The sequence below is a fragment of the Squalius cephalus genome (genome assembly GCF_949319135.1).
Source record: "Squalius cephalus genome assembly, chromosome: 21".
NCBI classification, from domain to species: Eukaryota; Metazoa; Chordata; class Actinopteri; order Cypriniformes; family Leuciscidae; genus Squalius; species Squalius cephalus.
In genome coordinates, this window is record NC_137142.1 from 14,832,214 (window position 1) to 14,846,856 (window position 14,643).

At 36.9% G+C, this 14,643-nt stretch overlaps 1 protein-coding gene across 1 annotated transcript in view; it reads left to right on the forward strand.

Moving 5' to 3' along the window:
* eys (eyes shut homolog) overlaps positions 1 to 14,643 on the forward strand; it is a 250,415-nt gene that overhangs the window by 148,413 nt on the left and 87,359 nt on the right. The window contains exons 27-30 of the mRNA XM_079856231.1: positions 349 to 548; positions 5,835 to 5,959; positions 7,360 to 7,484; positions 10,715 to 10,940. Coding sequence (XP_079712357.1) covers positions 349 to 548; positions 5,835 to 5,959; positions 7,360 to 7,484; positions 10,715 to 10,940 — 676 coding nt within the window. The remainder of the gene's footprint in view (positions 1 to 348; positions 549 to 5,834; positions 5,960 to 7,359; positions 7,485 to 10,714; positions 10,941 to 14,643) is intronic.

The window sequence follows — 14,643 nt, forward strand, 5'->3', positions numbered from 1 at the left end:
TGTATTAGTGCCCTATGAAAGTGGTATGATCAAGCAATAAACTAGTGATTCAGTGAAAATTTATAGTAAACACTTATCTAATCTACTCGTTTATGTCATCTACTAATCTTTGAAATTTACTATAATACTAACTAATATTTTAATACTATTAAATTATTGGTTTTGTGTAAAGAAATAAGTTTGATCCTAAATCCGACATCCATTAAGACAGAGAAATACTGTTTATAATGTTTTTATTGATTGTTCCACCCCATATATTGTAATATACATACATTGTGTGTCCATATGTGTTTATTATATGTGTCTGTGTGTGTAGCAAGGTCGCTAATTTCTATTTTTTTATGTTAGGAGTGTGAGGCTCATCCATGTCTTAATGGAGGCTCCTGTGTGGATCTTCTGGACAAATATGCCTGTATATGTGCAGATGGTTTCACTGGGAAGAACTGTGACATTGACCAGAATGTGTGTCTGCAGACGTCTCTTAATTTCTCCCTGTGTTTCAATGGAGGGACATGTGTGGACGGACCAGGGGCCAACTTCACTTGCAGGTGAAAACAATACTTTAGACATTATGTAAACCTAGACGAAACTTCTGATCTTTTTCTGTATGATGTTTAACAATAGTTGATTTGTCAGTATTTACTATCCTAGGATATATGTTTTCCAAAACCATATGAGCCTAAGTCGATTTTTGCAATCTGCTTATGCTTACAATGCTTTTAGGCAATGCATGCAGTCCAGATCAGTGTTGGGGAAGCTACTTGGTAACGCTTTATTTCGATAGTCCACTTTAGACATTCTACTAACTATAAGTGAGTCAACTAACTGTCATTAGAGGATTAGTAGACTGTTTGCTTAATATTTGCTGACACTTTATTTTGATGCTCCCCCAACAGACATTCTACTGACTATAAGTTACTTGGCAACTACAAGTCAACTTATTCTACAAAACCGAACCCTAACACCTAACCATAACTTACCAGTCTACTGACAGTCTACTACAGTCTACTAATACTCTAATGAGAGTTAGTTGACATGTAGTTGAAAAGGTACTTACAGTTAGTAGAATGTCTAAAGTGGACTATCGAAATAAAGTGTAACCAGCTACTTTAAACTGTAGCTATCGCTAAACAAAATAATAAATATTAATATTGTTATTCATCATTTAAAGTATTAACTTTCATGGGTTACTTACAAATAATAGAGGTAGTGCTTTTGAGTTATCTTAGTGACTTCAAACTTTTGAGTCCATTCACCTAAAAGATTTGTTCAGATTCATTCATTGATTCTCATTCATGGAGTATGGAAGAGAATGAGAATAATTTGATCAACTAAAACATTAATTTGTTTGCAAATAAAACACAACTAACAAAATGAGCAAACTAAAAATAAAATTAGATTTACGTTGTTTTTTTTTTAAAATATATAACTTGTAATTGGTTACTGCCAGACACTGATCCAGATACATTTCCACGGTTCCTCTTGGTTCTTTATAAAGGTCTGTAAGGTTGCCAGAGTGGTTGATTATGCAGCAGCTGCTACAACATTATCGCTGAACTGAAGGGCTGAAATTGCATTGTGGTGCATTACACATTCTGCATAAAAGGGCCCATCCAACACATAACATATCTCATTATCTCTTCCTCCTAAGACAATATTCTAATGTGAATAAGCCCTCTGTCCAGACTCTCTGATTAGCCCAGCCGATAATGCTATTTGCAATTCTCATCATGTCTGCTGCACTGATGCACGGACGGACAGACAGCTGTGGAATGAGAAAGCATTGTCTGTCCAAATGAGGCCTCATTGGATTGATTTTCTCAAATGAAAAACAAACGCCCCCATCCCATTTTGTGTTTACTCTCATTTGAAATCACTTGCAGACTGATGACTCACAGGCCGATTGTATTTAAGCCTGTTTCATTTGGTAATGGACAAAAGCACACATATTAAAGACCAAAAAAAAATTGGAGCTCAATCAGTGTTAAATCAGCTTTTTCTCATTTTGCATATATGTTAAAGATTCAGAACAGATTGAGTGTTGATATGTTCATATGAAAGCCATCAAAACTGCCACAGAAAGAAATAAAAAAAAGATTACATAATCTTTATGTAAATTACAAAAGATATGTTGCTGCTGCATGAATAGACATGCATAAATCCCATAGCAGATCTAGGCAGGTGGAGCTGGGGGAGGTGGAGGATTTCAGAGGAACTCTGATTGATCGCACTGCAGGACTATATCCTAAAGCAAACAACGAACAAAACTATTTAAATGAGCAAACAATCTCATTTGCTGCAGGATCTGCAGAGGCCAATCAGCTTTTGCCATGCGGTAATGATGTGATTGCTTGCAGATTGCATGTAAGGAAGCTGCATCCTCTAGAGTTTCATGACTGAACGATACATACAGTACATACATACACACACACACACACACATAGATATACAGTGGGGAGAACAAGTATTTGATACACTGCCGATTTTGCAGGTTTTCCCACTTACAAAGCATGTAGAAGTCTGTAATTTTTATCATAGGTACTCTTCAACTGTGAGTGACGTAATCTAAAACAAAAATCCAGAAAATCACATTGTATGATTTTTAAGTAATTAATTAGCATTTTATTGCATGACATAAGTATTTGATGAATCAGAAAAGCAGAACTTAAAGGGTTAGTTCACCCAAAAATGAAAATTCTGTCAGTAATTACTCACCCTCATGTTGTTCCAACCGTGTAAGACCTTCGTTCATCTTCGGAACACAAATTAAGATATTTTTGATGAAATCTGAGCTATGTCTCACTCCTCCATAGGCTGCTATGTGACCGAAACTTGCTGGCCCAGAAAAGTCATCAAAGAGATCGTTAATATAGTCCAAGTGACTCCAGTGGCTCAATCTTAAGTTTATAAAGCGACGAGAATACTTTTTGTGCGCAAAAACAAACAAAAATAACGACTTTATTCCACTTTTCATTTCCTTCTCTCTGGGCCTCTAGTTGGTTCGCGTAGTCTTTTTGCGCAGCGCGTCTGTGTTACACGTCACCACGTAGGCTCACTATTGGCCGACGCCGGTCATGTGTGTGATGCGTGATGACGTGCAACACAGACGCGCAGCGCAAAAACACTACGAGGCCCAGAGAGAAGGAAATGAAAAGTGGAATAAAGTCGTTATTTTTGTTTGTTTTTGCGCACAAAAAGTATTCTCGTCGCTTGATATACTTAAGATTGAGCCACTGGAGTCACTTGGACTATATTAACGATCTCTTTAATAACTTTTCTGGGCCAGCAAGTTTCGGTCACATAGCAGCCTATGGAGGAGTGAGACATAGCTCAGATTTCATCAAAAATATCTTAATTTGTGTTCCGAAGATGAACGAAGGTCTTACGCGGTTGGAACAACATGAGGGTGAGTAATTACTGACAGAATTTTCATTTTTGGGTGAACTAACCCTTTAATATTTGGTACAGAAAACTTTGTTTGCATTTACAGAGATCATATGTTTCCTGTAGTTCTTGACCAGGTGCAAACCTGGTCAAGAACTACAGGAAACGTATGATCTCTGTGCAGCAGGGATTTTGGCCCACTCCTCCATACAGACCTTCTCCAGATCCTTCAGGTTTCGGGGCTGTCGCTGGGCAATACGGACTTTCAGCTCCCTCCAAAGATTTTCTATTGGGTTCAGGTCTGGAGACTGGCTAGGCCACTCCAGGACCTTGAGATGCTTCTTACGGATCCACTCCTTAGTTGCCCTGGCTGTGTGTTTCGGGTCGTTGTCATGCTGGAAGACCCAGCCACGACCCATCTTCAATGCTCTTACTAAGGGAAGGAGGTTGTTCCCCAAAATCTCGCAATACATGGCCCCATCCATTCATCCTTTTTGGAGTTTAGACCAAAAAGCTCTATTTTTGTCTCATCAGACCACATGACCTTCTCCCATTCCTCCTATGGATCATCCAGATGGTCATTGGCAAACTTCAGACGGGCCTGGACATGTGCTGGCTTGAGCAGGGGGACCTTGTGTGCGCTGCAGGATTTTAATCCATGACGGCGTAGTGTGTTGCTAATGGTTTTCTTTGAGACTGTGATCCCAGCTCTCTTCAGGTCATTGACCAGGTCCTGCCGTGTAGTTCTGGGCTGATCCCTCACCTTCCTCATGATCATTGATGCCCCACGAGGTGAGATCTTGCATGGTGCCCCAAACCGAGGGAGACTGACCGTCATCTTGAACTTCTTCCATTTTTTTATAATTGCACCAACAGTTGTTGCCTTCTCACCAAGCTGCTTGCCTATTGTCCTGTAGCCCATCCCAGCCTTGTGCAGGTCTACAATTTTATCCCTGATGTCCTTACACAGCTCTCTGGTCTTGGCCATTGTGGAGAGGTTGGAGTCTGTTTGATTGAGTGTGTGGACAGGTGTCTTTTATACAGGTAACGAGTTCAAACAGGTGCAGTTAATACAGGTGATGAGTGGAGAACAGGAGGGCTTCTTAAAGAAAAACTAACAGGTCTGTGAGAGCCGGAATTCTTACTGGTTGGTAGGTGATCAAATACTTATGTCATGCAATAAAATGCAAATTAATTATTTAAAAATCATACAATGTGATTTTCTGGATTTTTGAAAAATACATGCTTTGTAAGTGGGAAAACCTGCAAAATCGGCAGTGTATCAAATACTTGTTCTCCCCACTGTATATACGGTGCAGTGTATATACACTGTATATGTATATATATATATATATATATATATACAAAATCAGCAATTATGAAACACGTTTAAAATCTGATGGTCTTGTATTATTGACTCAATGTATATCATAAACTTTAAATCGATTTAATATATATATATATATATATATATATATATATATATATATATATATATATATATATATATATATATATATATATATATATATATATATATATATATATAGGATCTATATCTAAATATATTTAGAGGATATACATATATATTTAATTCGATTTAAAGTTTATGATATATATTGGGTCAATGATACAAAAGACCAACGTGTTGTACATAATTGCTGATTTTGCTTTATATCTTGCATGTTTCTGGTGAGATCTTTGTTCACAATTCAGGATTTTTTTTTTTTTTTTTCTGACCCCCTGACTGGACCGTTACAGATATTATTTTAAGAAGTGCTGCTTCAGAATGCCTCTGGACACTTTGGAAAGAATATCTGTCAGTGTCTTTCATCTTTACTTGATATCTTGTTGATATTCTTACAGATTCTAAATGGCAACGTTCACTTTGTCGTCACTGAAATGTGCAATCTCTTTTTACTGGTGTGGGGACAGAACAAACATTTCCCTTTTTGAATTACACCTTTTCACGTTAGTTAATTTTTGATTTATGCAAAATAGTTATAATGTACTGTATCAGCACTGTATAAGAGCTGCATTTCTATTCTTCAAAATGTGTCTTAGTGTTTAAGTGTGTACCGCTCAAAGTGTTTTAGTGTACCAACAATCTGTTCATAATCATCAGCGTTCATAGTGTAATCACCATAACTAAAAAAAAATACAAAATCCAGGCAATATTTTGAAATTTTTCTATATGCCAACAAACTCTGTTAATGAGACATTTCTCAGTTTGCTCACCATCTGTGTGGCAGCGCTTTCACAAGCTAAGCTGACCATATGTCTGTCATTAATTATATTTTTTCCTTTTGAATATTTGCTTTTTGATGGGCTCAAGGCTGTGGCTCAGAAAGTCGTAGCATTCTGTTCAACCTTTTAAAGGGACATGTTTTTAGAGAATAAAAACATCTGATTCTCTGTGCAAAGTTTAAAAGAGGAATGCTTTCATTCAGCTGCCTGCCAGGTTTTGTGGGAGATTTCTGTGAGGTAGAGATGAATGAATGCTGTTCTGAGCCGTGCTTTCATGGGGCCATCTGCCAAGACCTCATCAATGGCTACCAATGTCACTGCCGACCAGGTGAGGCTTTAATGTTATCGAAAGAATATCTAATGTAATACAATATTAATTCATTTTTATTAAGCAGAGGCATTATATGTACTGTATCAGTCTTTCACTGAATATGGCATTTGTGCTTTATAGACAGGGTTCCACAGTAAATAAAAAACTTGATAATGTGCATTTTATCCATGTTGAAATAATTTCCCCATTTCCCAGCTTAAAATGTGGAGACAATGCAAACATGTGTTATCAAAATATTGATTTGTTTGTTTATCCTGACCAACCCGACACAACATTTACTCAACCAATGGTGTGAGTTTGGGGACGAAACTATCTATTTGTCCCGACCATTGGAAAGTGCTTGGAAATCTAAGGAAAACAATTAATTAAATTTGAAATTTATGTTAAATTATTTGAAAATTTTAAACCACCATCCAAAAGTTTGGGGTCAGTAAGAATTTTTTTTTTTTTTTTTTTTAAAGAAATGATTACCTTTATTTAGCAAGGGCACATTACAATGATACAATATGACAGTAAAGACTTTTACACTGTTACCAAAAAAATCACTTTCAAATAAATACTGTTCTTTTGAACGTTCCAGTCATCAAAGAATCCTGGAAAAAAAAAAAAGTATCATGGTTTCCACAAATAAACAACAGTTTTCAAAGTTGATAATAATAATAAATGTTTCTTGAGTAGCAGTTCAGAATATTAGAATGATATCTGAAGGATCATGTGACACTGAAGACTGGAGTAATGATGCTGAAAATTCAGCTTTGCATCACCGGAATAAATTACCTTTTTAAATATATAAAAATAGAAAAGAGTAATGTATATTTCTCCTAGTTTTATGTTTTAATTAAAATTGCTTTATTGCCATGATGCACTTTTTTTTTGTCTCGCATCTTTGCTATTGTGGATGAAATTTAAAAAATATATATTCTTTTACAAACTTTTTCATCAGTAACTCTGATCCTTATCCAAATATCACGAACAACTGGAAAAAGTCACAAAAATGTCATTCATTGTAGGAACCCTGCATAAGAAATGCCATACATGTTTATGAATATCTTTTTTCAATGTTTTTTTTTTCCTTCCTAACAATTTCATGTCTGAAGAACACAAGAGAGATAAAGATTTCTGAAAAATCTTGGCTTTGTGCATCTTGATTCCACCATGCAGAAATCACTTACGTTCCTCTGGGGAGTAATTTGCTCTCGCTGGCTACTGAAACAGACACAAGCCTCATAGAGTATTAAAATGTATTCAGACCTTCTGTATGTGTGCGCATGTGGATGCTTTCCAGAACAGGGAAATGAAGCAGGAATTGAGATGGTGTAGAAAACGTATGAGAAGCGGGAGGTGGGGGTTGTTGGTTGTGGGCTAACTGTGGCACTCTGGGTTTTTGTTCCTGGCAGGTTGGACAGGTCTTCACTGTGAAGATGACATTAATGAGTGCTTGCTGCAACCATGCAACCAGGGAATGTGCATCCAGAATGAGCCTGGCCATGGCTACACCTGCTTCTGTCGGCCCGGATTTGTGGTAAGTCTTCCTGAGTCCCCCACTCCCCCCTTTCTCCTTCTCCCTTAGCTCTTCATCTTCCCCTGAGGTGATTTTGAGAGAGACGCAATCCTGTTTGTCTTTCTCCTGTCAAGTATTCGCCATCCGTTTGTTTCCATTCCAATATTGCGATGGCCTTTAAATATCCTTGACGTCCTCAGGACGGGGAGGAAGCAGCAGGGCTCTTTAGTATTCAATATGCCTGTGGTGCTTTTCAAGTGCAGGGAAGCACAGATGTCACTTATCAATGACAGAATGTTCACTATTTACCTATTTTTATTTGAATGTCTGCAGTGTTGCCTGTCGAAGTAACACTAAACAAAAAGATAAGCAATAAGATATTATTACTAATGTTAATCTAACTACTCTCCTCTAAAATTGACTTACAAGTACACTTAGTCATTTTTCCTAATTAAAAAGTTTTATATTCAAAGAAAAGAATAGTACCTTTAAACGTATAAAAATCATGCAAAAGCATTTTTCAGCATCCAACCTGGAAATCCACCCTATTTTCTAAATGCATCTTATTGATCATATTGTGAATGATTCATTCATGCACATTATTTTTCATTTTTTTTTATTAGTTTTTTTGGAGCTTGTTAATTATTAATTAAAATGTCAGCCATTACAAACATTGTGAATTTCAGCACATGACCTGCTTAATACTGCTTGCTGCATCCGGTGTCCGATGATTTTGCAAAGACGTGTCTGTCTGAACATTGTCTGAAAATGTTTATTTTCAACATTCCTGTCTGAAAATGTATTCCTAACCCTATCCCTATACCTAACTCTAACCCTACCCAATAGTTAGGGAAATGATAGGTGAATTGATGTAGAAGCACCTAGCCCTGATTGTAAGCCTAAACTTGACATAAACTGTAAACTTGTCCCTCAAATCCGATTGGTTGATTGGAATGTTGTTCCAGAATTAACAAAAATGTTGGCTGCATCTGAAATTACATTCTTCCCTACTATATAGTAGGTGAAAAACAGTATTTGACAAAATAAGTATGTCCGAATTCACGGTACTCATAAAAGAGTAGGCAAAAAGAACTCGGGTGACCTACGCCTTCCGGCAAGATTCTGAAGTGAGCATATGATGGACACTTTACTATCCCATGAGTTACGTTGCTTCACTGCCATTCATAAGTATGAATGGCAGTGAAGCAACATAATTTCGCTGGTAGGTCAAATGATAATGACTATGGCGAATGTAGTACGTCCAGATTACATTATACACACACTCATACTATATAGAACATGCTTTTTTAGAGGTTGTGTAGTAATTACTTCTTCAACATGAGTACCTACTCAAGAGAGTATGTGATTTCAGATGCAGCCATTGATTCAGGAACAAGTTGCACTTTGTGAAATCACGTTCACCTGCTGCATCCACAGCTCAAGGTGTCAGTATAAGATATCCAAGACCATTGTCATATGCCAGTGAATCGAACAGAAAGGCTTTTTTCTGATCAACACTGATCGTTACTCTGTTAAAATCAGTGCTATACAGGTATGCTTCCATTGAGTCACAGTGTAATTTTTTTCTACTGTAATGTTAATTTTTGGTAATACTTTATTTTGATAGTCCACTTTAGATATTCTTCTACCTATAAGTAACTTTGCAACTACATGTCAATAACATTAGAGTATTAGTAGACTGGATGCTTAATATCTGCTAACACTTTATTTTGATGCTCCCCAACAGACATTCTACTGACTATACGTAACTTTGTAAGTACATGTCAACATATTCTACTAACCTGAACCCTAACACCTAACAGTCTACTAATACTCTAATGAGAGTTAGTTGGCATGCAGTTGCAAATTAAAATAGTTAGCCTAGTTGACATATAGTTCCAAAGTTATTTTAAAGCAAAGTAGAATGTCTAATAAAGTGTAAACAATTTTGTTTGCTGGGGTGCCAGACAGGAATACTGTTGGTTGTATTAAAGTTTGGGTTGTCTTCAATTTAATCAAGCTTTTAAAGCTGCAGTCCGTAACTTTTTTAGGTTAAAAATAATCCAAAATACATTTTTGAGCAAGTACATAACCAGCCAGTGTTCAAATCGATCTGCTTGCCTTGCCTTAGCTTAATTCCAGTGGTACTGGTGGATTTCCGCGGGAAATTCGAGCATGTCTTTGCGTCATTACGTCACATCTGTACACATAAAGAAGGAGTCTCGGCTAGTAGGCTACAGTATGTTGCGTGTGAGGATGTTGGAGGTGGAGATTTATAGCCTTTTCTCACAGCACTTGATATAATTACATTTATCAATTAGATGGCGGATCCAGAAAGGTTCAAACGACAATCACCAGTGACAACTGGAGATTCACCCGTTGTAAAACGCAAAAGACTTCGGACTTCGGACTGGCTATAAGTATAATTTGCACGGTGTGACGTGATATGATAAGCGATTGTTAGATTTAATCAGCGCAATTTACTGCAATGCTTTTTTTCCTTTAGTTGGTCAGAACAAAAGTGGATGTTACTTAATTGTTCAGATGACATTTTCCAGTGACAAAATTCTTATGTTGGTCACAATTCCAAAAAGTAGAATTCCGAATGACAGTATCCACATCAGCGCAGTGACTGACAGCCGCACATTCTCCTCAAAACATTGGATTCATCCGCGCTGTGCCGCGCCAAGGCACAACCCACGTAAAGTTGATAATTCCGCGAATAACTGCAATTGCAGATTTCAAACAGAGATGGCGACAAAGAGGAAAAACTACGGACTGAAGATTTAAAGTAAGAAATTGTGCAAAGCTCGCATGCACAAAAATATGAACCTTTTACCTTGTTGAGAAGATGTCACTTTCAATACAGCACTCAATGTATTTAGTAATGGAAGTTCTCTTCAAAAAGACAAAGAAGAAAATGTATGGTTATCCTCCAAAACTGGTACAGCAGAAACCATAATTGCTTCTGCTACAAGGCTGCTACTATAATTTACATTCTTATTCATCCAAACTTGAGTTCTGCACCACACTTGAATTCTAATGCCCCCATTTTTCAGCATATTGCATCAAACTTTGTACTTCCTCACCGTAATGCCACATGCTTGTGCAATTATTTCAGAAACCTGCCTTATTAAAGTACTGACAACATTGTTGAACGTGGTATCAAACAATATCCCAGGCCAGCAGGCATTTAAATAGCACTTAGAGAAAATAATTGTTGTAAGAAAAGTCTTTATTTTGTGTTTCAGGGTGAAAGCTGTGAATATAATTACGATGACTGCTTGATCCAATCATGCCCTGATGGATTTTCATGTAAGGATGGCATCAACAGTGTCAGCTGTGCCCCAATGAAGACACACACGTCCTCTGTTCCTCCCATCTTGGTCGTCTCGTGGAGTACGATCCACCCCAGCTTAGAGTTACAACCCACTTTAGTCCCTGTGGAGAACTTGCAAAGCACTGAGCAGCTGACAGGTTGGTGGTAAAACCGCATATGCAATATTTTGTACTTTTGTAATACTTCTCTGTATTTTTAGAAACCTCATTAAATCTTAGAGGCCATATCATGCCCTTTTACAAAATCTTGATTTTGTTTTTGGGGTTTACTGGAATATGATTTCATGCTTGAATGTTCAAAAAAATACATTTTTCACATATTTTACATAATTTTTTGCACCTCACTCCCCAGTCTGTCAGTAACGCTCTGTGTAGGTCCTGTCTCTATGAAGCCCCTCCTTCCGAAAAGCACAATTTGCTCTGATTAGTTGGCTGGACCAGTGTGTTGTGATTGGTCAATGGCTTCAAGAATGTTTCGGAAATGTCACATCCTTTACCATAACCATTTAAACACTCTACTAACTCAACTTAACCTGGCCTCGCAACCTTTTTTCATATGCCTTGGGTGGGAATTATTAAAAGGTACATTATGTAACTTTTGGGCTTTTAGCGGTTTAACCCCCTGAGGTCGGCTATCGCGCCGGCGCGATAGGCTCGTTTTTTTTCGTATGAGTGCAAAAAATAAATAAAATAAAAATATTAATTTTTATCTTATATGCTTGTGTTATACATCAATCGATCCTGTTTAGTGTGTATTTTTTTGTGTATGCTCATAATAAAAACAAAGTGTTGTGCTTTTCGCCAAATAAAGAAAAATAAACATGATGCGAGTTCTGCCTACTCTCCGTCAGTGAAGTCAATTCTGAAACGCGTCCGAAAATGAACTGTAACTCAGCGAATACTCAGTCAAACAGGCATACAGTCACACAGGCATGAAGCTTGAATTATCTTCTTTCAAATGAAGTAATTTTTATAAAAAACAAATATTCACAGTTTATATAATATGTATGTAAAGAGAGAGATGTCAGTCGTTCTCATCTCAGCTAATTAAGTTTTAATGTGACTCCGCCTACGGAGACCGCGCTATTCAAACGCAAATGTGAGGCGATCCATACAAACCTGTGAAACGCCCACATCCGCTGGATAAGGCCGGTGAAACACTGGATGCGTGGCGTAAGCGTCTCAGCTGCGTGGCGTGTCCGTTTTTATTTCGGCTCCCATCCATGTTAACAGTTTAGAGTTTGCACACTGCCTGTGTGAGACGCGCGTCTCAGGCGCGGCACGAGCCGCGTGGAAAACGCGTGCATTCTAGAAATAGAACCGACGCCTATTTTTCACGCGACACGCAAGCGTCTTGGAAGCGTTTCCATGCAAAATTGAATAGGAAAATCTGTTTATTTGTCATTTTGACACGAATACATATTAATAAATGTCCTTTTGATGTTTAAAAGTGTCTAGGTTTTGACATAAATGCAAATATAAATGTAATTTTACAAAATATGATCGATTTTCAAATACTGCTGTATTGAATGAACAGCTTTTAGCAAACTCTATTGCTATACTGAGATGAGGAATATATACTGTATGTGTTTTGTCAAAAATAAAGTCATCAACTAACTAATGAATCCTTTACTTTGAAATACGTATGATAAAATGTATACTTTAGTTTTGAAAGACGTTGACTAGTTTTGAAAAGATTATAAAGTATGTATGTGCATGCATATATATATGTGTGTGTGTATATATGAAGAGTTCAGATGCAAAAGCCTCTAAATGCCATCTGAAATTTTCTCCTAGAATGATCATTTTTATGAAGCTTGTATATTTAAGTTAGCTATAGGTGACACGTCACCTGAATGAATGGCTCATTAAGTATGCAGGGACGTAGTCTCACCAGGTGTGAACTACTACATATGCATGATGCTGTTGGAGCGTTTACGCCCCATCCGCATATTGGCTTTCCAAACTAAAAGTGTTTCACAAAACTAAAATCAATGCATCGTTTTTTTGTGGATGATTAGGCAGGATGATTTTCATATCATTTTGAAGAAAAAACACTAGGCGATGAAATCCATTAGTCAAAAGTCTTATTGCCACATATTTAGTATGTGTTTTGTGGCCTTATTTCAGAAACTTTAGTTTTTAGTTTTTTTCAATAACCACGCATAAACATTATTCTCTCAAAAATGCAGACATGTACATTCTTGTTGCTCACATATTATGGTAGCCCTGTTTGTGCTAAATAGTGTGTAATTTTTTTTTGCCATTAATATGTTTATAAGCAACTGAAAAAAGCACAAATGTCAGGGCATGTCAGAACATCTCAAGGACCCCAAAAACACCCCAGACCCCAGAGGGTTAAAAAATAAAACTTCATGCATTTTGCAGAAGAACATTGTTTTGGTTGTGCTTCAGCTCTGTGTGACTGTGCGGATGAATATGGTTATCATACTGCAGTGCTCATAAAACATTGACTACTAGGCTTAAGAGAAATAAGCAGTTTAGATGGAAAGGATCTCAAGGTAACTAGCAGAAGACGCTACTGTAGCTCTATCTATTAATAGACACGGTATTCCAGCACAGAGCTACAACGACCCAACGACAATGACCCTTCACAATAGATAATGCTTTACAATGAACTATGTTAGAGAGCTTCATATGGCAATTTATTACCTGTTGAGTAATAAAAACGCCATCTCTGTGTCACTTTTACAACATTTCAAACCCCTCAGTTCAATCCATCTCAGAAAAGCCAAGCCAATGTTGATTCTCATTTTATTTCCAACTTTCTCTCTCGTTGTGTCAGTTAACCTACAGTATGCCACTCCTACACCATACACGTGTCAAAGTAGCCAAAAAAACGTTCCTCTATTTATGGATATGACAAGACACGCATGGGCAAGTGACATAAGTGCGCAATTTCCAAGACTAAATAATAGGCTTACCATAGTGAATCAGGGTGAGACAAAAAAAATACTTTTTAGAAGAAGGATTGATGTATTGATTTTAAATTTTGAACAAAAGTGACAGTGTACCTTTAAATGAGGAATATTGTGACGTGTTACCAGAAGAAAACTTCTAAAGACTACAGTCGAGGCTTTTAAGGGAGTTCAGAAACTGATATAGAGAATTTTGCAGACCTTTTTCATGCTCAAACAGCAACATTAAACACTAAAGAAAGTTGAAAATGTTAAAAAAGCATAATAAGTGCTCTTTAAATCTTACAGAAATAAAATGTCTCTGAGTCACAGTCGGTTTCTCATGAAGAGCATATGAACTCTCTGCATCCATACCACACAGCAAGGAAGGAAAATGCTTTTGCATTTTAAGATTATGAGGTTGACTTCCACTGTACTGGCTGTTAATATTATTAGCAAAAGGATTGGGTAAATGAAAGACAACATGAACAATGGAATCCAACCATTGAGATAAATATTATTTATGAACCGCATTCTTTCAGTAAAATACAGTATATTATTTATATTGAAAAGTATATTGTATAATGAAGCAAACACACAGGGGCAGTTCACCCAAAAATTAATATTCTGTCATAATTTACTCTCCCTTTTGTTGTTCTTAACCAGAGTGACTTACTTTCTTCTGCAGAACACAAAAGGAGACATTTTGATGAATTTTACCAAACCATTGATTTTTCCATTGTATGGACAAACAAAAGAGACATTTCTCAAAATATCTTCTATTATGTTCAAAAGATGAAAGTAAATCATACAGGTTTTGAATGACATGAGGGTGAGTAAATGATTACAAAATTTTCCTTTTTGGGGTAAACTATCCCTTTAATAAAAAGTTTCATTTGCCCACATTAAAGTAGTTGGGGGAA